This window comes from Heliangelus exortis, chromosome 12, assembly GCF_036169615.1.
Source record: "Heliangelus exortis chromosome 12, bHelExo1.hap1, whole genome shotgun sequence".
Classification (NCBI taxonomy): Eukaryota; Metazoa; Chordata; class Aves; order Apodiformes; family Trochilidae; genus Heliangelus; species Heliangelus exortis.
This window is the reverse complement of record NC_092433.1, coordinates 21,075,215-21,100,087: the sequence shown is the minus strand read 5'-3', so window position 1 is coordinate 21,100,087 and position 24,873 is coordinate 21,075,215. Positions and strand designations below refer to the sequence as shown.

General features: G+C 41.2%; 1 protein-coding gene across 6 annotated transcripts in view; it reads left to right on the top strand.

Moving 5' to 3' along the window:
- TMCC1 (transmembrane and coiled-coil domain family 1) overlaps window positions 1-24,873 on the top strand; it is a 78,839-nt gene that overhangs the window by 30,880 nt on the left and 23,086 nt on the right. The window contains exon 1 of one of the 6 annotated variants that reach the window (XM_071756418.1): window positions 14,969-15,078. The exons of the other annotated variants lie outside the window; for them this stretch is intronic. Coding sequence (XP_071612519.1) covers window positions 15,049-15,078 — 30 coding nt within the window. The 5' untranslated portion in view covers window positions 14,969-15,048. Of the gene's footprint in view, window positions 1-14,968; window positions 15,079-24,873 lie in introns of those variants that run through there. 6 annotated transcript variants of the gene reach the window in all.

Below are 24,873 nucleotides of genomic sequence, written 5' to 3'. Positions count from 1 at the left end.
ATTCCGCCCTGCTCACAGAACCAAAGTAGCATCATTGTACCCATGGCTGAGCAAGGCCGGCTGGTTGCTTCCATCTAATGGGACCTTCAGGGAGTGGAAGGACACATAAGTTACCACAGCAGTTACTCAATGGTTGATTACCTTTGGATTACCTTTTCTCATGGTATATGTGATGCAGTTAGAAGCAATTTGCTGTTTGGGGAGCTGATGGAAGGTTGCTCACCTTCACGGCAGACGTGCTGGTATGCTATAAGTCTGTCCCTGGCATGCCTCACCATAACCCCTGTATGTACAGAGTCTAGAAGGGGTTAATTTATTGCTGTCATTGTGGGGGCAGTTATTCAGAAATTTCCCGTTGTTCCAAATGGGAAGGTGGGATTGCTTGTGTTAGCTGTTTAGAGTTCCCTATTGTAGACAGCTGGAGCGTCTCAGTCTGTTACTCCCAACAGTTTTAAAATATGTTCCTGCATGGATACTTTATAAGGTTTGCTGGGCAAAAGGCTTACCTAAACAAAGCTGAGGGGTGGCGGGATGTACTTAGTTCTCCTAGAATTCTGGCCATGCTGGTGTTGAAGGAGCACTGGCAGTGATTAGAAATATAATGAACTTCTCTAGGCAAGATGGGTCCCTCAGTAAGTGAATGAACTTCCCCTGCATCATCTTGCTCAGAGGAATGTGTGGGAAAATGTCGCAGAGGTATCACCTTCATCTTACAAAAGGAAAATAAGCTTCTGGCACTCTGTTTTAAGAAGCAGGAGTAACTAGTTTCATGAGGAGTTTGTCCTGTCTTGGTGTCACAGTGCCATAAATGCCATGACTGAGAAAAGTAAAATAGACTTGAAGCATCTTCCCACATTGATAATTAGCAGGGTAGGTGAGCCTACACCTTCAGAGGCAGGACAAGGGACTTCTCTGTATGAAAAAGCATTCCTGCTAATCCAAAAAATTACTGTATACATGCCAGCTGGGGGGCTGGGGAGTTGCATGCAGTGACTCGTTGCCAAATAGATGGATGATATTAGAGGATGGAAACACAGACTACAGTATGGAATGCAGCTTACATAAATGCATCTTTCCTTTTAATAATGAAATTCCACAGCTTGTGGCAGTTTGCTTTGCAGAGTATCATCATACTTTATAATAGGTGCTTACATGGGGCTGGATAGCAATAACAATTGGAATTGCCTACCAGCAGCGATCAAAGGAAGCATTGCAAGTGTCAGCATCTTTACACTGAATTAGTAACCTTTCAGGGTCCTTTGTAGAGATTTTGGCTTGTATTTTCCCCTCTCCCCCCAGTTCCCTGTGATAAGTCAGCTGTCTTCTTCCTTCAGCCAGTGTTTCTTCAGTGGCAGAGAAGAGTTTGCTCTTGTTCTGCAAATATTTCCATTCTGGATCTGACAGTTGTTGATAAAAATTCATGTGTAAACTAGGTCCTTTTCAGAAAGGACAGAAAAGTTTGTATGCTGGAGCCAGGCTCCACAAATTTAGGGGGAATGAAATGGGCAAGTCTGTGAAAGAAAATACCTTAATGCTGGCAGGCCTCAGTGGGAATGCAGGCAGGCCTCAGTGGGTTAGCAGCCAAGGCTTTTCCAGGGGAAAGTGATCAGAAGCTTCCATAGCTCACATTAAATGATAGGTCTCTCAGGTTCTAAAACCAGTCTCCCTGCAGAATTCATGACAAGAAGAAACTGGGGCCCATCCCATCAAATAACTCTGTCCATACTGAAGTAAGTTTTAAACCAGTGGAAGGTTTTGTTATTGTACAATTCATGGAGTTGTGTGTGAAGTTCAGGCCACTCACTTTGGAGAGAAGGTGTCAGAATAACCCACCTTTTCAAGACTGGAATTACTGCATTTTAAAACAACAAGTTCCAGGACACTTTGATGGACATTGAAAGGAAAACTAGAGGAGCAAGAGTTTATTTTTTTTTAACTTAAGATGCAATTTAGATACCACTGAGATTGACTGGTATTTTAATGGGAAATATCATCTTAGTTACAGTTTTGAGACTATTTAAAATAGACAAGAACAATTGCTAAGGAAATGAAGTAAGGGTCTGATTCTTTGAATAATTGATGTGAACATTTTAGTATGCATTAGAAAAGAAAATTGCATTCAGATTTGAAATCAGTGTAATGTTTCAGCAACATAAATGCTATTATTTGATTTTGTGAGGGCATTCAAAGTGCACATACCCGGTGAGAATGGAATCCTAGATCACAGGAATGCAAACTTAAATTTTACTACAAGAGGTTTATTTGTGGTTTTTTTGTTCTGTATAGTTTTGTTTATCTTCTTGAGTGCTGTTAGTAAGCACTCAGAAAAATATTTACTCCATGTTATTTGCATACATCATACTTAACTTTCAAAAACTTACAAGCACTGATGTCACATTTGGAAAATACAAAACTAGTAAAAGTTTAAATTCTAGAATCACTCACCTACTCACAAAGAAAACAAGATTTGAAGGAGTGCTTAAATCAGCATAGTTTGGCCTTTTTTCAGGAGCATTTTTTTGCTTGCTTGAGCATGTCTTTCTTGGGAATGAGCTGGAGCTCACTGCCCATACCACCAATGTGGAAGGACACAAGATCCTGGTGGTGGTCAGCAAAAGCTTATGGGGAAAGAAATACTTGTGTTGTCAGAAATAAATTATTTGAGCATTGGCAACAGGACAATAGAAGTGAAGGAAATTAAGAGCTTCAAGTTGGTGTGGAGGAGGTGTTTCACTGGAGGCTGGATTGTGAAGAATGTGAAATATTAGTGCAGAACTTGCCCAAAGGTATTTAGTATTTGGGACTACTGTTTTGGAATGGGACTAAAGTTTCTAACAATTTCCTGTTTTTAAATAAGCTTTTATTTGTTGTGTGTCCTTTCTTTCAGTGAGATGTTGGCTAGCTTTCTCTTTAGGGTAAAGACACACACCCCAAAACTAAACAAAAACAAACGAAAAAAAGGAGTGGCATTGCTCTGCTTTTTATGTGCAAAGCATTAATTTCAGTAGCAGTTGGTCGTAACTTGGGATCAGGCCCATTAATATCAAAAATAATTGTGTATCACAGAGGTGTGGAGACTCAGAGTCCTGGATCTGAGTAGGCAAATTATGTCTTAGTCATAGTTATTATGTGGTAGAATAAAGTGCTATAAATTTAACTACTTGTCAGATTCTTGCATTTGTTTAGTGCTTTCAGTATCAATGTTCTGAACAAAATAGTTGCTAAATTAAGGTAATGTATTTGCAATACTCTGATAACTTGATCTTCAGTCTTTTGGGTTACATACAAGTTCATCAAACTTGGAATGTAATTTTTTTACCCATTTAATGCCAGAAGTTTGGAGGTATGCTATAGCCTCAATAGAGCATGTAAAATTTTCCTGTTTCTACACAGGCTGCCAGAAATAAATGGTTGCTTAAAATACGAGATCTCAACACTCAAGTTTGAGACATTAAAAAAAATAGATACTCCAGTGAGCAGGTAGAAAAGGTGGATTAACCAAACAGTTTGCTAATCAGTAGCAAGGAGAGAAATTCTCACTGGTCATATGGGTCTTTATGCATGTTCTTCATCTCTATCCTGCTTTTAGAGTGAGTGGGATGTCCCAGCCTAGAATGTGGCTGATGTCACAGTGAAAGTTTGTGTCTCTTGATCCCTGCAGCACTAAGGGATGCAGCTCTTCTTGAACATGTGGTTAATTCTGCCAGAAAGGAGGCTGTGCTCCATCTGGTCCTGCCACTTCATACTGCCGTGTCTCTACCTGATCAGATATACCTCAGACACCATCTGTAACCAGCAGATCTATATTCTTTGTATGTATCATAAGTTTGAGCAACTGGCACATTACTCAGCTGAATAATATTTTCAGTTCCTTTCAATGTAGCTTTCCTTGAGGTAGTCATCCAGATTAGACTACCAAAACTGCTATCAAAGAGCAAGACATTTCAGTCTTTTATGCATAGTTAAAGAATTAAAAAATAAGCTGGATGAAAAAGGCCTCCTGGTTCTGTAGTATCATTCCAGCGATTCTCTTCTAGCATTTTAACAGTTAGTAGTACATACCTGAAAGACCACTTTAACTATGTTTTGTTGCTGGGCCTGAAATGTGGAAGCTTTGAGTGTCCAGTGCTTTCTTGGTGCTTGAGAAATGTGTGTGCTATGGATGAATTTTACCTTTGCTTTTCTGATATTTTTTGTAAATGGATATGTGAACGTTTGCTTCATGAACTAGTGGTCTCAGTCTTCATTGTCAGGGCTGTAGATTGAAAACTGTGAACATCAGAAGCCAGCAGCTCACAGTTTGTAGGTTGGTGGCTGTGGCTGAGCTGGTGGCTTCAGCGCTGCCAGGAGAGAGGAGCAGAGCAGGGCTGTGGGGCCCGCAGCGCAATTCCAAGGTTTCTTTATCTTTTTTGGGTCAATGGTATCTTGCAGATTTCAATGACAGCTCATCATTTGGCCTGTGTCATATGCTTCAACTATGACAGCATGTTGCAACCATACACAGCCCCTAGGTAGTCTAATTAAGCCCTAGCATTCATTGAGAGAAAACCCCAGGCCTTATATACCAAGATTAGATTAGTATGGGGTTTGAAAAAACTGTGTGATAACTTGCAGTTATCATAGCTTATGTCATAGCTAACTACAGGAATCCCATACATTTCTCTTAAATTCAGATACTATATGGAATGGAATCCTTTCAAGAAGACACATCTTTCACATCTTAATGGAGGGTGAACTTCTTTTCATAAACCTTAATTTTTTGCATAAAGGGGACTTGCCAGTGGTAGTAACGTGTATATAACATATTTCCAGAGAAGGATCACTTTCAGACCACAGCTTAACAGTCTGGTGATAGCATTTGAAGAAAAAAAAAATTATTTAAATAAAACCTGCAGACTTGCAATTCACTACACGTTAACTTCATTTTCTACGTGTGTCCATCTACACTGGTGCTGAAAACTTGCTGGTGGTAGCAGCCAGGGTGGTTCCTGTTTTCCTGGAAGGAGCTGGTCTCCTGCCAGCCATCAGTATTAATGAATGAGAGGCCCTCTGTAGTTGCTTGATGCTGCTGAAGGTGGGATCTCCAGGAAGGCCATTAACATACTGCTATTACTAAACATCTGTTTTTAAAAGTGTTACAGTCCCTCCAGCAAGGTGGAAACTTCCCTGTGCTCCAGCAAGAGTGCCTTAGGCTGAGGGTGAACTGGTGACATGCCAAGGGGCAGAGCTGTGGCTCAGGGTGCCAAGCATCCCTATGCTCCCATCTCAGGGAGAGCTGGTGGGATTCTCATGCATGTGGTGTGGGTGGGCTTGTTCACGTGGACACAGTTCCTCCTAGCTGAGAGGTGCTTTCCTGAGCAGTTACAACTGCAACATTGCTTCAGGTGAACAAAGCAGCCCTTCCCTCACATCCTGGAAATCAAGGAGTAGGCTGCTGCTGTTGTTAGCAAATGCCACTTTAAAAGCCAGATCAGAAATTCAGATATCGACAGTCAGGGAGCAGTGTTCACAATTAATTTGATTGAAGTTGTCCCTTGCAGCAATGCTCTCCTGTGCCTGGTGCCGTGTTCCTGATTGTTCAGTGTTTGAATATCACTCAAGCTATGGCACGATGTACCCAGACTGCAACGTAGAGAATCAGAACATCAGATAAAACTGCCATGCAGCAGCCACTGAAAACTAAAACCAGTTGGGTTTCAGGCTCACAAACAATAGTTCTAAAATAGCCAGGTTCAGGGGAGGAGTGTAAAACCATCTGTTTTAGAAAATGTGTGAAAAAAGATCAGCCTGATTTTTAAATGTATACTGCTTTACATAAGCATTCAATAAAGAAATACCATTGCAGCACATTGTATCTTAGAGGTCAGACGATGAATAGAAGTGACTTGCTCTCATGCTTTGTCAATTACCTGGTTGCCATTACTTCTTGAGCACCATCCCACCCGCTCTGCCAGGAGGGGCTCTGGGCCTGGCCGCCATGTCCATCAGAAGGTCCTATCTCCAGCAGAAGGTCCAGGGCTGGTCAGTTCGATGCTTCCATCTCCAGCCCTGCAGGCTGCTCACAACTGTGGTGTGGTCTTGTCCTCTCCACACCTGAAGAGCGAAGTGGCTTTCACTGAGGTTTTGCCATTAGCAGGTTCTGGTGGTTTAGTGAGCTGCTAATTAACTGAGGGTTAATGCATCAGCAGGTGTCTCTAGCCTTTGCTTCTTTAGTTTCATGAGTTGGATTCAAGCCTGTTTTGCTACTCTTGGTTCTGATTGCTGTTTACGAACTTCCCAGGGGACTGGCTGTAGCAAACGTCTGGGGTTCTCTGTTAGTGATTGCCCTCTGGTGAGAGGGCCTGTGGTTATCAAACAATTGCATTTTTATGATTCAGTCTCTTTCAGCACCCATTTCTAATCGTCCCCCTCTGCTTTCCATGAAGCTGTTGGACTCAATGCAAAGGTCTTCTCAAAGCAGGACTCCTTTTGCAACTCAGCATTATCATAAGCATGTAGAAGCAGGCGTTGCATGTATTTTATGCATGTTTCCCCTATCATGATCAGGCATGTTGCAGGTAGGTTCCCTGAGGTTTGAAAGTGCAGCATCTGTGCTGGAGCTTGGTCAGGGCCAGGTACAAATTACTGACTACTCTGCTCCTGTCAAGCAGGGGGGTTGAAATTAAATGCTGCTGTCTTCAGCATTACAGATTTTAACCCAGTTTCTTACTGTGAGATACCAATTCTTATTAGAGTGATTTCTGATAAAGTTATGTAGAATGCAGCAATCCTTCAGAGCCACACAGTTCTCCTTAAGACATAATTTAAATACATTTAAACTCCTTTTAAAGCTAGAAAGGAAATGTGCTGTTTTGACAGTTTATAATCCTTACGAGGCAACATTGTATCCAGTCTTACTCTGCGCTGTTATAAGCATCCTGACTGTATCTCTTACCACTTAAGTAATTGCTGAAAAATCACAACCATTTTTTACCTGTTGGGTCACATACTCAAAACAGATCCAGTTCATAGGGGAATGGGAGTCTGTTGCAACTGGGGCATTGATTTGTATAAAAAAAAGGTATAAAAGAGCTATTAGAAAACAGAGGGGTCATCCAGCACCCCTAAGCTAATTTGATTTACGTGAAAGTGGAAAATGAAATACATTAAACATTTTTTAATCAGATGCATGTAACGAAGATGCAGAGTGGCTAATACTCTGTGAATGGTAATTTCCTGTGTGTGTATTTCTCTTCTGTTTTGATTAAGAAGCTGGCAGAGCTTTTTCTCTTTGTTTTTCTTTGTGATAGTTTTTGAAATCTTAATTTCAGTGTGGAGTTCTGTGGTATTTCTGATGATCAGAGGCCCTGTAGAAGAAACCCCCCCCTGCTCACCCAGGGGACAGCAGGTGAGTGATGTGGGAGCTGGCGCAGAAATCAGGTGCAGTTGGAGAAGGGCAGGGGAACAGATTCTGCACCTCTCTGTCTTAATGACTGTGAGCACATGGCTTTGAATTGTTCTGCTTCAGTTTTGCTGCTCCTCAGACCAACTGACCCCACTGTGGGAGATGCATATTCTCCTGCTGCTGGTTCTCCTCGCCCAGACAGCATCCAGCCAAGGAGCTCCACACTGACTGCACTTGTTTTCACATGCTCCTGGGGTTGCAAGCTGATGTGACTGCAGCTCAGGAATAGTCTTATCAAGGCTTTGTATTCATAACATTTAGACAGGTACCTGCCCCCCATTTACCATTTCCAAGGGTAAAGAAAAGAAAATTACTTGACATTTTGTGTTAAACTGCCTTTGTGCAGCAGTACCTTGACTGTTAAACACATATTCTCCAGTATTCTTTGTTTGCACCTTCTTTGCCTGTAACTTCTAAAGCAGTCTTTTCTTTGAAGGGAGTATTTATGTGAAGTGACTTGAATAACTGTCTGCTGTAATCCATAAGCAGACAGATCCCCGTAAGTTCTGATGTTTGCATTCATGCAGTCTGTTGAGGCATCCCAGGACTTGAAACAGGTCTTAGATGGGTTGCACTTGATCCCTATCGGCATGTGGGGTTCAGTGACATTCAGATATAGGACTTTCTTTCCTTCCTTTTAACCTATAAATAACATTAAAGTTTATTTGGTTTTTTTTAGCAGGGAAGAATGAGGCCACAACACCTACCTGTACTCTGATAGTGACACTCACTGCAATAGCTTCAAGAAAATGCTTTGCAGCAGTAGTGTATCTTACAGCTAGGTGAAGTTAGTGGTTTTTTTCCTCCTTTGTGTTGTGTATTGCTCTGTTTCTCTGGTGAAAGTTAATTGTGGTTGGACACATCCTGTTTGAAAACAAAACAAGAAATGTAGTTGGAAGGGGAGAAATTATAATGGGCTTAAGGGTTTAAATCATAATTACTTTTAACGTAGCCAAATGGATGGTTGAGCCCAATTTTAATGAATCTTGACTCTTGGAAGAGCACAACATAAATTTCAAGGAACATCTCTGTATTTTGGTATCCTAACTCTTGACTGCTGGAAGCAGTATGAAATCATGGGAACCTGAGCTAATTTACTGTAACTTGAAAGTAATTAATTTAACTTATAATGAATATTCAGCATTTCTACTGAAATTATCTAAGCTTTTCTGACCACCAAAGACAACAGTACCTTAAGTGTCCTACCTTTAAGTAGTAACAAAGAGAGCTGGTAGGTAAAGGGACTGCCATGGGTCTTGGTCCATTCTAGCACATGTTGACTTCTCTAGCTATCTGGCTGATTTTGGCACAAAATAGATTTCCAAATGGTGCCGCTGCTCTGGGAAAACCCTGAGATTTGGGCAAAACTTTCTTTCAGGCAGGAGACAGAACAGAACAACACATACACCACGGCACTCCAGGTTCCTGCTAGTCTTAAAACTACTTGATCTCCCTTCCTGTCCTTCGAGGAATTTCAGGGACCTTTTGTTGGTGCTGGGTGATACTGTGAACTCCATTGGGTGCAGCGAGTTGGGTGGGCTCTGCCTGAGAGCTTGGGCTGGATCCACCAGTTTTGCAGCCATGGAGATAAACGTGCTGCTACACATGACATTTCCAGCTTGCAGGGTGCTGCTAAAAGGTCCTTGGTTTGCATGATCAGCCAAACTGACCTTGCCTAAAGCACCTTGTTTCTTTAAGGTGCTTTGTGTTTGCTTTCAAAATACTGATACTTCATTAACATTCGGTGACTTATATATCTGGATAGGCTTTGGAGCTTTTTTGTTTGTGCTAAGAGTAGAAATGAAGAAGAATGTTGGGAAAGTTTTTGGAAGAAAACAGACATGTGAGCAGTCCTGACTATTTAGCTTTAACCAGAGTGAGCTAAGGGCCTTGAGGCCCAGCTGCAAGGTTATTAAAAGATCAGGTATGGGCAAAAGATAGGGAAGTTGGCAACAGAAAAGAAGAATAACAGGATGGGAAAGCATCTCATAGACAGCGCATGAACAGTTGTATTTAACCAGATAGATAGTGCACTGTGGCATGTGAAAAATGTGTTGTACCAATCAGCAATATGCTTATATTATGTTATCAGCCTGGCTATGTATAAAAGGGCTACCGCTACTCTCAATAAACAGCAACACTTGGATTATACTAATCTGCATGTTGTCCACTGTTCTCCCGCAGAAGAAAATACTGGTTTTCATGCCAGCATTGAGAAAAAAGGCTAAATACTATGCAAAGAAATCATTGTGCCATGTTAGATTTGAAATAATTGTGTCTAAAAAGGCCAGGCAAGGAGCTCTTGCTGACAGCTGCAGTTCAGTCATGGGTCACGTAATGTGACTGTGTCTCCTATTTATTCATGGATAGATAAACAGCCCCTGAAAATGTGTTCTTTCTCCAGGGCAATGTTGAGCATTTGCAGGAGTTGGGAGGGACTGGGGCACTACTGGAGTTTTGCAGCTATGGCCTTACGGTTTCTCAAAACAAGTGCCTCTTGTGTTGTCAGCTGGCAAAAATAGAATGCTGGTTGCTGCAGTTTTTTGCTTTCAGAAGTCATCATCTATTGTTAAGCTCTTTCCCACACTGGGCATAATATAAACATCTGCTTTAAAAAAAAATTCTTCCTAGGTAAGGAGTATGGTTATAGGCCTGGTCTGGTTTACAGGAAGATACAGAACTCGGTGCTGCTGCACAGAAATGTAGAAAATGGACCTTGCTGCAGGTGTCACTGGAGAGTTGCTGGAAATGAGGCAGACAGATGTTTATTCCACCTGTTTAACTTTAACCTTGTAGCCTTTTAGAATCTTCTTGTCTGGCAAAATAAATGTACCTTTTGTAAGTAAATATCACAAGTTCAAGTGGATGGAATTATTGTAGATGAGTAGTATGTGTGTGAAAAACAGCTGTGTGCAGGCACTCTCCTGGAATTACCTTTCTGCAGTACTGTTGTTGCAGGTTCATGCTACAAATAATTTTCTGTGGTGTTTGGTTCTCATTGCTCTTTTGAGAAATGACCTGTCTGTGAATTTGTGCCTGAAGAATACACATTACGCTTGGTGTAGTATCTGTTTGCAGTTGTTTCTGGAAACATGCCCTGTCACTGCTGCCACCATCCTGCTGCACTGATCCTCTGCTGATTGTAATGTAATTTCCTCATCAACTGAGCTCTAAATATTCCCTCTCTTGTGCCTCAATCACTTAAACACAGTGGATGAATGGAGGAGACTAAATAAGAGTTCTTAATTATCTGCTGCACTTGTGTGCTTTTGTGTCATGCAGTCTTATTCCCTTTTATCCCTGTAGCTGTTGGGCTCAGCTGTGCCTTACAGATGAGTGGTTAACTAGACAGATGAGCCTCCCAATGTGTTTTGGAGTGATGTTGTCAATTATTTCTTTTCATCTTCTCCAGCCCAAACACCCTTTCTTCCTTCTCTCTCACATATTTTGAGGTATGGTTTTGTTTAACAGAGCCTTGTGCCATTTACAGAGCTATATTGTCTTCCAGTTTAATGGGAAGGAATGGGACACACAACCCAACTGTTCAGTTGTTTTCTTATTTGTCAGTAATTAATCTTATATGAAATGCTTAAAGAGAGAGATTTTAAAATTAGAAAGTTCAAAATTAGACTTGTTAGCAAACTGAGGGGGAAGAACTTAAGGTTCTTGTACCGTTTTGCTCACAACAAAGCAGACTTACATCTAGTGATATTTGTTGTCTTCTGTTTTTAATCTGTTTAGGAAAGGATGCTGAACTCTGCTGTGGTAGTTTGGGAAGATTTACTAACCTGGCATTTCATTTCTGAAGAAGCCTATATTTTATTGCTTTGACACATGATACAGTGTGCTATCTCCCTGGCAATGTCTAACTCTGCCTGCACACTGTAACTACGTGCATGGGAAGCAAGAGTCCACACAAATTTGTCTTGGTCAGAGAGCTTCCCGCAAATGAATAAAATGATTGTATTCATTTTTAAGTGCAAAGTTTGGTTTTAAGTAACTTAATCCCTATTCTGATATGATGCTTCCATGCTAAGTCTTCAGGATTAGATGTACTCTCACTCTCTTTTGTTGGTGTTGCTCAGGTTGATGGTTAAGTTGTGAGCTGGTATTTTTTGACCTTCCATGTAAGCCGGGTTAAACGTATATATTGGAGAAAATAGAGTAATGGAAGGGATAAATTTTAGTGCTGCTGTCAGTGCCTTTAGCTAAAGCAGCTCTTGCATTTGGTTACTGTGAATGGAGCATTCTGTCAGTCCTGTTTTGCTGACGTGGGCCGTCTGGGTCTGTATTGTTTGCTGAGTTGCTGCTGTGGTTGGCTGCACAGTGTGGTGATTGTTCAGGCTGTTCTGTAGTTTCTAGATATTGTCCTTGGATTTATGTCACAGTTCATCTAATGGACAACTTTTAGCACACCTGGACACTTCTCAAGGGTCATCACCATTACCTGCTCGTTCCCTGGCCCTTTGTGATCAGGTTTCATTGACAGTGTTTGTTTCAAGATGGTTTTGTTGATCCAACCATCTTGAAAGTTGGGTAGTTTTTTGCTTTTCTTTCTTTCTTTTTTGGCTTTTTTTTCCTTTCTTTTTCTTTTTTTTTTTTTTTTTTAATGTTTAAAGGGCCTCCTATACATGCTTCATAACTTCACAGTGAACAGCTTTAGCACAGACAGATCTTTTAAGATATTAGCTCTGCTTCCAGGACCTATACTTTCTTTGAAAATCGAAGTTGATTTAATGCTGTAGCCCAGGAATCCCATTGGACTGAGACCTTGAGGTCTCCATCCAGAATTATGATGATAACGTGAGTTGTAAGGAAGATGCTGATCTCTTTATGACCCCATGGACTCAAAATGATTACTGAGATAGCGAGGGTGCAGGAGCAAATACTTCAGATGAAGAAGCACATAACTGTATGTAGGTGTTCTTCCTGGAGACCTATAATAAAAGTAAATAACCCTTCAATGTGGAAGAAGGCAATTTTCTGAAGTTTCTCTAAATAGAGATGGAGTGCAGAGAAGATTTGAAAATAAAACTTCAACTTGATTCTATGAACTACAAACAGTCTGTGCTTTGTGCAGGGTGTATGTTACCATGAAGTTTGCATTTTATATGTATTTCTTTTAAAACAGTATACATGCTTTTAAAAAACTCACTGTGCATCCACCACTGTCACTCTGTCTAGCAATGTGTTTCAGGTGACTGAGGGTTACCAGTCTAGAGTTTCTAATGGTTCTTTCTGAATAAACCTGATTTTTGGATTAAATGACTGGTCTGTTCCAGGAGGTCATTACCTGAACAATTAAATAGCTTGTGGGTAGAGAATGGTGCTGATGTCTTGGCAGTATGGTAGTATTTCAGCTAGAGGCTTGCTGCACAGTACTAGAAACCTTATTTCTATAAATTTAATTGCTGGAAAATTAACAAACAGTATTTATATCACGTTTTATAGAAGGGCAGTAAATTGCATTAGATGCTTTGTTATGCCATGGAGAAGCAACACTTAATTATTCAAGTGGCTCAGTGGATATTTTGACTGAAACTCCATCTGCCAATGCATAAATTAGTTCTATTTTTAACATGAAACTCTCTTCTGCAGTATTTCAGCTGTGTTGCTTCTGAGAGGATATTTTCATGCACTGCTTTTGCCTGTCTCTTGGGTGAGGTTTGTGTGTGATCTTCTGTTTATATTGTCTTACAACAAAGCTGAGCTGTCTTCAGCTAATCAGTGACAGTTTTCATTAAAAATGTGCGGGAAAACTCCATTCAGAAAACAATTAGGTATTTTGAGAAAAGTTTTATTTTCTCCGAGGGAAGGTTTTTCAGGGGGGGGGGGGTGGAAGAGCAGTTGTGAGTCAAGGACTCCAGCCCTACGCCTCAGAGCATTGCTGCTTTGTTTGGACATGGCCCCAGTCAGGAGTGGGTGCCGAGGGCTGCACAGCTGGAAAATGGAGACAGTGCTATTGGAATTTGCTAGGTAATTTCTACTGTCTTCTTTTACCTGCCAGATGTTAGTAGCTCCATGGTCACTGTGTGGTTAGAAGAATTTCTCTATGAGAAATATTTCCATATAACAAGTTTTACTGTAGCACCGGTCCCAGGTCCATATGTCTGTTTGTGTTGTGTTCCTGGCATGGCCCTGCAGCAAAAAACTTTTGGAGCAGCATGTGCTGAGGGTGTTGGTGTGGTGAGGCTGTGGACAGAGCTGTCCTGTCATTTCAAGAGGTGACCTGACTTGTGTTGGCTCAGTGTCACCCAGGTGGGACTGCACTGTCTCTCAGTAGTCATCAATACTAAATACTAGGCAGAGTCTGTATGGTAAATTGAAAATAAATGAATTAATGTGTCTTGAGATGGACATATTTTTTACAGTGATACCTAGAAATGTACCAAGTTGAGTTAAACCAAACCTTCCTTAATTGAGAGCAGACTTCCCTTGAAACAAGGTCGTCATAAACTTGTCATACTACTACTAAGTAGACACTTATTACAAACCCAGATAATATTCTAATGTAGATTATCCATGTTTGTGACCTGAAAAACTGTAAGTACACAGTGAGGTGTGTCTTAGACATAGCATCCACCTCTGCTATCCTTGAGTGAGTGTGGTACAGCCAGCCAGGCTGATTAGCAATTAACACAACATAATCAATGCAAAAACATGCCTGGTCAATAAATTAGCATCCTTTAAAAGTAACTTGCTTTTTAAGGACAGATCTGTTATGAATAGGTGGAAAGCATGTATGTCTGACTGCAGAGCAGTATGCTATAAAGGAACTTCTCTCACTTCTTCCCCAAACGAAAAAAATGTCTCACCGCCCAACAGTTTCTCAAAACATACTGCGTACTCATGCTGTGCTTACTCCAGGCATGAAATAAAAGCCTCCTCCTGTACATCTTTTCTGCAGAGGCCTCATTTACCCTATCAGAATTGCTTGGGATCCCTTCTCCCCATGGTACCATCTAGATTTGTGCTTGGTGGAGGGAGGGTAGCAGCAAGGCTCACCTCACTGCTTCCCAGAACATTGCTGTCCATCCTGCCAGGAGGGACAGACTGGACACCTCGTGTCTGCTAGCTGTATTTACAGGCTGGTTGCTCCTTCTGCTTTTCTCTGGGCACCCTAAAGCTGCTTAGGAGCTTTGGCCAGAGGAGCTGGGCTTCCTTGGTCTCACTTGGGACGATGTGCAGTCTTCCTGCTTGAAGAAAATATGAGAGACAGTTGGCTTTGTTTGTTTGTTTTATAAAATAAACTTCCAAGGCAATTGCCAGCAGATGCACTTTGCTTTTTTTTTTTTTTTTTTTTTTTTTTTTTTATTCTCCAGAAAACGAGACTCTCACTTCAGATGTGTTCCTGACGGGGTCAGCCATGGAGTATTTTTAGCAGCCTGGGTAACTCTTCTGCAGTGCATTCATGCCTCGCTTGTTCAGAGCTGCAGTTGCTTTCTTAAACATGCATTCGGGGCTTCTGCCAAGACACCCCGGGTACTACTGCCTCATATTACAAGGTCCTGCTTTGTCAGGGCAGAGCTCCGGCCGCGGGGCTGGCGCGGGTCCCCGCTGCGGCGGGCAGAGGGCGCGGGGCCGGAGCCGGAGCCGCTCCCGGCATGGAGGGATCGCCGGCTGCCTCCCGAAAAGTATGTCTGGGGCTTTCTCCTCTCTGGGATGTCTGTGCTGTCAGGGTGGTGAACAAGGCTGGTTTGCTAGGCAGAGACACGGGTCGCCTGCGAATGCCCAGGCGCAGCATTTTTGTCAGCTGCTGCTGGAGTTCGCATCTCAGAAATCAGCCCGCAAGCTGCTGCCTATTGCGAGGAAGGGGTAAACCAAGTACCTCCTGTCCCTCCTCTGACAGGATTGGATTTTATTTCTGTGCTGTTACTCTGTTTTAAGTACAGTTTGTAGCCCTGCTTGGGCACAATATTCAAAGAGGAAAATTGCTTGCACGGCTGAGGAGGTGTTGATCTTCTAAGTGTTCAGCCTGTTCTTGCTGTGGGGGTAAAGATTTTGTGCTAGGAGATTCCCCATGAACCCAGAGAATCTGTGCTTTGAATGCTTTAGTGATTAAAAATGTTTTCTGATACCAGAAGTCTGTGTCTTTTGGGTTTATGATTGGAGCTTCACCAGGTATGTGGTTTCTTCCAGAGAGCTTTGAGGTCAAGCTGCCTCCTGGTAGTCCTCCATAAAGTATTCTGGAATTTGTTGCAAACACTATATAGATAATTTGTCAGAAGGTGCCATGTGTAGACTTGATGAACCACATGGAATGTGGACAGCAGAAGAAATGTTCCTGAAATCAACTTTTAATATTGTTTAGATTCTCGTTAGCATTTAATGATAGTGTTTAATCAGGACAGTGAGACAGTTCTAGGAAAATCCCTGTTCTTCAAGACAGAAACCCTCTTTTTGAAATCCTGGTTTCACTTAGTAGTATTTTGCTTGACTTTAAAATCAGTGTTTCCTGCAGAAAACAATGGTGAACCCCACAGCAGTTCCCTCCCCTGGGTCTAGAGGAGATGCCATGGACCTTGGGGTGGCTGATGGGCCTGGCTCTGGTCCTGCCTGCCCCTCTAGGCTGTGGGGCTGTGCTGGTTCTGAGACCTGCTGCTGGGTGGGAGGGGGGGTCTGCGGGGTTAGGGCCCGTGAGTCAGGCCATGGGACTGGGCCATGTCCCTGAGGGCTGGGGGGCAGCTGCCTGCCCACCCCACCCCACTGGGCAGAGACAGAACCCAGAGAATGACACACTGTTTGGCCATGTGCACTCATTCTGGAGGACAGAGCTGCATTGTTGGGACAAAGAAAAGTGAAAATACTAAAAGCATTCAAACTATTTTCTTTTTATTTGGGAAGCCTTTTTCTTTTGTGGAGCTCTGCTAAGCAGCCAGACCAGCATGTCGAGCTGCTGACAGAATTTAAAGGTGAGCTGAGAGTAGAAAGAAAATCTTGTATGTTTTTTTGCTTTTTTGCAGCTTACATGGAAGAGGTTTTACATGAGGCATTATCAAAGCTAGGCTAAGATGCCTGGAGGACTAGCACAAAAGATAAGTGGTGGCTGATCTATTTAAAAGGAAAAAATATTTTTAGTTAATGTGTTCTTGGATTTTTTTGGTGATACATATTCTGTCTCACTGACTAATACTTTGGGTTTTAAAAATTCTGCTTTCTTGTGTTGTCAGTTTAGCTGCATATATCCAGATCTTCAGTGTTTCTTTAACAAAGCCAGGAAAGACTGGATTTTCTCCTGTTCATATTTCTACAGTTTAAGAAATGTGGACTAAGGGGAAGTCTTTTTGTGGTAGAAAGGGTATGTTATTTGTGTTCTTTTATAAGCTGTCAGTAGAAAAAATAGCAGAGTGTATGAAAAACCTTTTTTTGGGTCATCTGCAAGGAAGAATTATATTTGGGTTTGAAAACAGTTTTGAGTTGTTAGAATTTCTTTTTTTGTAAAACAGAATAGTGGGTGCTAGGGCTTTTCCGAGTTGTTTGTTTTCTTTCCTCTTTTTTTTTTTTTTCTTTTTTTTCTTTTTTTAAAATATATTTTTCAAATGCTGCTTTTACATTCTTCTTACATTGAGGCCACCAAGAAGTATCAACATATCAACCCAGAACAGTGGCTTATCATTCAGGATGATTTGCCACTGCTATTCAGGATGCTGTAGCTTCCTCACATTAATGAAGCTATTAAATTAGCAGGGTATTATCAGTTGTAAGTTCAATTATTATCATGAATCCAGAGAAGATAGCTGTTAAAATAGCCAGGGTGAGCAGCAATTCTTTTTTTTTTACAGACTGGCAATGGGTGCAACATGGAAGACAAACCAATAAAAAAAGATAGAAGACAGTGGTATTCCCCTGGGCTGTCCATAGTAACAAGAGGTTTTTAATCAAATAAATTAAAGAGAAATGCAAACGCAAATGCTTCCTGCTTTACCAAGAACTCAGTTCCAAAGACAATGTCGATTTAGCTATTTCTTCTTTATCACTAATGCATCGGATTGGATTTAAGGTCATCTAAGATATAACCCACAGACCAATATTTATTTGGAAAGACTGATGAAAAATAACCTGAAGATACCCGGACTTTTGGTCATTATGCAGCCCTCTGCCCACATGCCATGGTCTGGTATGATCTAATTTTGTAAGCTTCTGGATAGGGTCACTGTGAGCAAAGATTTTCAGAGCTTGTGACTTTTGAATTGATCAGTGAAGTTGCTTAAATTATTCTTCTTTAAAGAAAGGAATAAATAGGGATTGTTGTGTGCCAGCCACTGAATTGGGCAGCCTCTTGCACATCAGGAACCCAGAGTGCACAGCAACTGAATCCTTATTTTGTTCAATATTCACTCTGAAGCCTCCAAGAGCAACAACATTTTCTTTTGTCTGAATTCATCCGTGTAATCAGTGGCTCTCTTCATAGTTTGTACTCATGTCTTGGTTTTGTGTTCTAGAATAAAGGAGCCTTCTCTAGAATGTGTTCACTTCTTATGCCTCGAAGGGAATCTGTTTTCCTCCACACCCAGTCTGTTGTGGCATTATTAGTTCTAACTATGTAACTTAGGAATTTATTTCATAAATCATATTATGCAAATCGGCTAGATGGGCTTGCTGAATTTTATGTGCTACAAAGAGTTTAATTTGCTTTTCTGGTTTTAAGATTTCTCTAGAAATTAAACAAGTTCTAAATAGAGCTTCAAATTTTCACAGAATCACAAACTTATTTGGGCTGGAAATTACCTGTGAGGTGATCAAGTCAAATTTTCAGTTATTACTGTGACTTTCATCTACTTTCATGGCAGGAGAGCGTTCAGAAGCAAAAAAACCAAACCAAAACCGAAAAAAAACCCACCAAAGAAAAGTATGCTGCTTTCCAGGGGGAGTACAGCTGTACATGACTGTGGGCTTGAAGTTCCTTCAGAATTCAAGAAGCGTGTTCTGAGATTATCTTTCACTTTTGAGCTGGGAGGAGCGCTATCGAATTCATTACATCCAAGCCATTTTCATGAATGTAAGACCTCAGATATATTATTGAGCTACCAAATTAGCCTATGTCAGCTAAGGTCTAGTAACCATCATGCTTATTGCACACTTTAAGGTCATTGCAAAGTTTAGATGTTAATATACACACTTTAGATTTAGACAAAGACTAGGTGAAATGGGGGTTTTTTGAGGAATGGGTATATTCTGTATCCTTAGACTTATATTGGACAATGGGATGATGTTCATGCCAGCAGTATGGAGAAATGAAACTCCGAGCCTAGTTGGAAATTTTCCATTTCATCACTTTACACATCATTTCATTATTAGGTTGCAGCTTTATTGGTAAACTTAATCCTTTATGCAGACTGGGCATTTTGCCTTGATTGTAGTTTCTGCTGGACCATAGTGACAGTATACTAAAAGTCTTTTTTCAGCATTTTGCCTTGTCAGGAAGGAGGAATTTTTTTAAATGCATATTTTTATATTTTTTTAATATGCAGATTTCTAATGGGTTAGTCAATTCATTCATTCCTTATTAAAAAAAAATTTGCTAATTAGTTATATTACAATTGTTGGAACTGGATTTTGAAGGCTCAGATTTTACATTTTGTGTGATTTGAGGAAAATCAGATCTGTGAAAGACATGCACAGAACAGATACACTGAGGAGAATGGACAGCTGTTTTTTCACAAGGAAGAAAAAGGAAGTTAGTCAGCCATTTCCATTCAGGACCAACAAACTTCTGACTTGACCCTATGCTGCCAATCCAGAATTTTCTTTTGCACCAGGATCTCCTTTGCTTTAATGGGATTTAGTGCAGTTCTGTGTCTTTGAAGAGATTCTGCCTTTAATGTTCCATTCTGTCTGTGGAAGTGGAGCTCAATCAGTACTAAGAAATAAGAGTAAAGTGAGGTTTTAGGTCATAGCTGACAATTTCAACAAAAAGTTTTTGAAGTCTCTCCACACTAGGTTATAAATATTGAGAAGTCCTTTTCTGAGTGGAGATAATTTTAACATATATGCAAGTCTAGTCTAATAGCAATTTGGTAGCCAGCAGCCGTATTTCTGTCATAGTTACTGTGGGAAAGTTGGTGTGGTGTGGCAGTAATCAAGAGGATGGCCTTGGAAGGTGTCTTTGGTGTTGATAACCTCCTAAAGGGTGATCTCCTGTGTGTACACAGGTTTCCTCCCTCACCTGTTTCCTACGGCCATCCGCTGGCTCATTGCTCCAGTGAGGGATGGTTCTGTGGTAGTACTTGAGTTTGGAGCTGCAGCCCCACAGCCTGCCATGAGGTTCAGTGTTGGTGTGTGTTAAACTGGTTATGAAAAGCACCACTGGTATGGCCACACTGCACACCAGCTACACAGGGCTACAACGAGCAGTATTTATGGGCTAACCTTTCTCTCATGGTTAAGTAATAGTAGAAGCATTCTGCATACTTGGGGGAAGGTGTGTGGGTAAAAGAAGGGCTGTTTTCTTATGGTGTTACCAGGACAATACACTTCCAGTAGTAACAAGGAAAGAAGTCCTGTGCTTAGCATCCTTTGAGTGAAATCTGGAAAAGACAGATATAGTCAAAACTAACTGTATCCCAGTGGGTACATACAGAGGGGGGTAAACTCCAGTTCTGTGCAGTGACTTTGAAGTCTAGAAGCTTAAATTAGAAGGCAAAATGTTAAATAATGCATTAGCTTGAAGTGCTTCTGATCCACGTGGTACTTTACACTATTAGGTTATTCCAGCTCTTATAATCACAGAGAGTTTGATAATTTGTATATGCCAGCAAGAATATGAAGGTGGTTTAAGCCCTTGTCCATGGGTAGTGAGCATAGGAACAGGCTGTCAGGGGTTGATGTGGACTTTCACAGGGCTTTTGCTTTCAGGGGTTGATGTGGATCAAGCCCAGATATCTGTGATGAGGTCTTCTTGCATCAGTGCAGAAACTTACTAGTCGCCGTGTAATTAACCAAAAAGCCTTATGCAAGATGCCATTTATCACTGAGATTATTGACCCAGGAGTAGCATTTGATTGTTAACTCTTCACTGTCTGTATTAGTCAATATAGGCAAATCTTGCGGCATTTCAGAAGTCTGTGTTCATTTCAAGGCTTTATTGCAGTGAATAATTTAATTTTTCCACCTGTTTACTTAAGCCAAATATTCTAACTTAATTAACTGTGTAGATACTCTTACATCCTGTTAGTATGCATTGGTTAAGTTTATAAGATATAAATCTCATTACTAAGTGTTGCACTTTCTATGAGTTCTGTGGAAATTTATCAAAATTATGAATTCAAAGTTATCTATACTAAATTTCTGTATCTGGACAAAACTTATGAGCATCTAGTTCTTTGAGAGCTCATAAATATTTAATATCACATATTGCAGAAACAGATGCAAAGATTTGGGTAGGTAGTTAAATAAAATTATTTTGAAGTTCTCTTAGTTCCTCCCACTACTTGCCAAAATCTGATTCCATGGTTCTCTGTTTGTGCTGGGACAGTGGAAGACATCAATACCTGCTACCAAGAGATGTCCTTGTTCAGGTTGAAGTACTTTTAAAGTTGTCAGCAGCTGCAGAAGGCACCCAAAACCTGGGCTGAAGTGGCTTATCAGATTGTATTTTCTGCATTAATTATTTGTAGTTGGCTTTCTGAGATCTTGACTTAACCTGAGGGCTTCATGTTTTACCAGCTGTGAAGAGAAATACATCCCATTTTAAATGTTCACTATGAGCTATCAATATGGTGTGTTATTTTGTACAAAAGGTATCTTTTATTTGTCCAGCAAATAAGATTTTGAAGTCAGTGGTTTTTAAGTGGGATCCTCCTTGCCCTGAAAGCAGTAGTAGTAGCTTTAAAAGAGGCTAGGGAGAAACATTTCCTTTCCTGGGAGAGAATTCCTGTTTGTGTGTCCAGAAGTTTTGCTGAGCACAACAAATGAGGTCTCCTTCTCTGCCCTATTTTCCTTTCCTCTTCCATATTTTATCACGATGGTATTTTCAGTGTGGGTAAGATCTCATTGCCCCAGTTTCAAGCAAAAGTGTACTGAGAAAACCAGGACATGCAAACATAGTGGTGTGTCCTTGGTTGGTGGTAGCCATTGCAGGGGTTTGAGAAATTCAAGGTTGTCCTTGTGTCATGCAGAGCTTCCCAAACTGAGGTGAAACGAGTCATTGCCTATTGCAGCTCCCAACGTTAAGGATCCCATTTGCCTTGACTTAAAAAAAAAGCCACAAAACTGAACGGTTCCTCAGGAGCAAGCTAATGAAAAAGGAAGAAGGGTGACATTTTTTGATGATGGATTTAAGAACTGTATTAAGAACAGGGTTTGCAGTGTTAGTAAGAGGTGCAAGGTGGTTCCTGAAGATCTGTATTTCTAGGGAGTCCATGGTTTGGCTAAGGAATTAAACTGCTTGAGCATTTTCCTGCCTGATATCTGTCTAAACAGAGTCCTTTGGAGCCAAAGTGATCTTTAAGTGTGCTGTGAGCAGATGTTTTGCACTGTGTTCACAAATACAGTATTTGGGATTTATCTAGGGGGGATTTCCTAGTTTAGTTAGAAGAAAGCTGAGCCTGTTACGCTTCAAGCAGATCAGGAGAATTATGAATTCTTTGGTCTTTAGGAAGAATGTTTTCTTTCTGAAGTCCTGAAAATGAGTTGACTGATGCTGAGTGCACAGTCCCAGTTGAACTCTGTCAGTGTTTGCTGATTTGATGAGCTTTGGTTTTAGCCCATGTGCTCCATGCTTAATTGCTGACACATGCCCCTTTAATTGAACTGGCAGGGAAAACAACCATTAGATAATACACATAATTAATTTGAACTACATGACAAATTTTGCAATAATTTAACTATTTTACAGTTGCAGGTGGATAAAAATAATGTATACACTGCACAGTTCACATGTATTCTGATAAGTGCTCATGTTTAGCTTTTATTTGAAGAAGTATTTACTCTGTGCAAGAACAGATACAGTCAGGCACAAAAAATACATGATGAAAAATTGATTTAAGTTCAAAAGCTATCATTCCTGTGAGTATCAAGAGTTAAGAAAACAAAAGTCTATCATACACATCCATGCATCAGCTGGTGACCACTGCTGAGTAATCCCACAGTCCTTGGAGAATCCATGTGCAAATGGCTGATTAATACATTGGGAAGAGATTCTCTGAAGTTTTAGTCGTGAACTGTTGGGAGTGACACAGTGAGAGAGGCAGGTTCCCCAGCTGGTATTTTATAATGAACATTCAGGATCTGAGAGCTGTACTCCTCTTCAAGTGCCTTCCTTGAGGACAGTCAGAGGTAGGAGTTTTTTCCTAATGTAAATAATGTAGTTTCCCCTCTTTATAGCTACACTTGAAAGTGTGAAAAATTTCCTCATGTGTAGAGAGACAGAAGTTATATTGTAGGAGCCCTTGCATACCTGGAAGTAAGTGGGTTTCTCTTTTAGTAAGACTTGTCAAGTACACACAGTTTGCTTGAATGTGTTTTCTGTGCACTTGTATTTGTATGTGGAGCTGAAAGAGTCCATCTCCTGTGGGAATCTTCTGGGCTTTTCTGGGGTTTGTGATTGGTTTTGTCTGCATTTGATACAGAAAAAGAGATGAAATCCTTTGGGCATGAGAAGGCTGAGTCTGTTTTGAGATTTTGCCCTTTTTAAAAAATCTATTATGTTGGTCATGGGGTGTCTCTAGGTGTCTAATCTAACAGCTGTAATTTGATGTGCTGATGCCAAGTGCGTGCCTTTGACCACCATGTAATTTGGTTCATACCGCTCGATTGGCTTTCCGGCTTTCCTCCCTCCTGTCATCCTTCCCTTGGAGAACCTGATTCAGAAAGTTCAAAATACATCTTGATGTCATAAGCTTTGCAGTTTTCCTCCACCCAGAGAGAATGAAGGAGGTGGATACTCCAGCATCTGCTCTCCTTTTATTGATGTGCTGCCTGCATGCACTAGGTTGGCCTCTCAGTAATCCTTCCTCAGTCACTGGGAAGCAGGACCTGAACAAGCATACAGTCTGTGTCTGAACAGGTATTCCAAACCCAGGATTGGAACTAATGACTAGTTCAGTACTATGTTACAAAATATACCAATATATTCATATATAACAGGGGGGCAGGTCCAGGTCCAGCCGCCCAGTGCCCAGCTGAGCCCTCTGCTCTCTGTGCCTGCTGAGGACCTGGAGACAAATCAAGGATCTCCTGCAATGCTGCAGGGCCAGTTTTCTTCTGGTACTTATAGTCGTTCTTTTTAGACTCCTGCTTTTTCAGTTTCAGGGTCTTTTCAGTTTCAGGGTCTTGCCTTCCTGTAACAGTGACTTTTTTGTGTCCTCCTTCCCCAATTTCATGGACACTGAGAGCAGTGTTGGTTGTTGCTGTGTGGAGCCTGCTGATGCTGGGTTCTTGTCTCATCAGCCAGGTGTGCACCTCCGGTCTCCAAAAACATCCCTTGGTCCATGTGCAGTGCTTAGAGGAAGGAGAAGGCCTGGACCTTGCATTTTCTCACATCTTCAGGGAACAGCTCAGTCAGAGCCTACCAGTTTCTCTCTCTCTCACTTCCTGTTTTTCATTACTTAATATTTGGCAGCATTCGGATTTCCTCAAATATATGGGTCTAACCTCTGCTGTATTCTTTCCTTAAACTTCCTGCTTTAAGGGTCTTGAAAAGAGTTGTTCTGGGGTCATATGAGCATCTGATCTCCATAAGATTTTAAGCTGCATCAAAGCTTGTAAAGCTCATTTGCCTTCTTTTTTTCCCCATTGCTCCTCTCTCCAACTTTACTAAGTAACTTCAGGGAAGAATTGCTGTAGAGTGCAAAGAAGCTGTTACAGTAGGGTCTGGCAGCAGAGGAAAGGTGTTGTGAAAGAGGCTGGTCCCTAGCAGCCCCCATCCTCTCCCTGCCCTCCCACTTGTCCCTCTCTTTATGAGGCTTTTTCTCTTTGCTCTTGGCTGGGATACCCGGGCACATCTGTGTCCCCCCACGTTGCTGCAGCTTGGTCCCACCTTCTGGCTTCTGCTGTGGCAGTGGTTGGCCTCTCCTCCAAGGCTTCTGGAGCCCAATGGAATTCACTGCACCCATTACAGACCTGTTTCAGTTCCTTTAGCACAGAAGAGTATCTGGCGATGCTCTTTTTATGATGGTTCTAGTTCTTTGTGGGTATAGAAGTCTACTCTTAACAGCACAAAACATGAGTGAACTGTTGCTGCGGTTTTGGAGTGTGACAAAACTTCCTGCAGAAAACATGCATTCCTCTTCGATGAGGAGGGAAACTTGTTTCTCGTAATGGAGGGGGTGCTCAGCCTGGTAGGTTGGTTTTGGCTTCATTACTCTGTAAAGTTTGTGAAGGCTGTATGTTAAGTAGAATAACGAGCATATTTTCATGTGTTTCCATGAATGTGTTTGTTGTCTTAATATGGTGAAATGCTCTATCTGAATGCTAGGAAGAATTCCTGT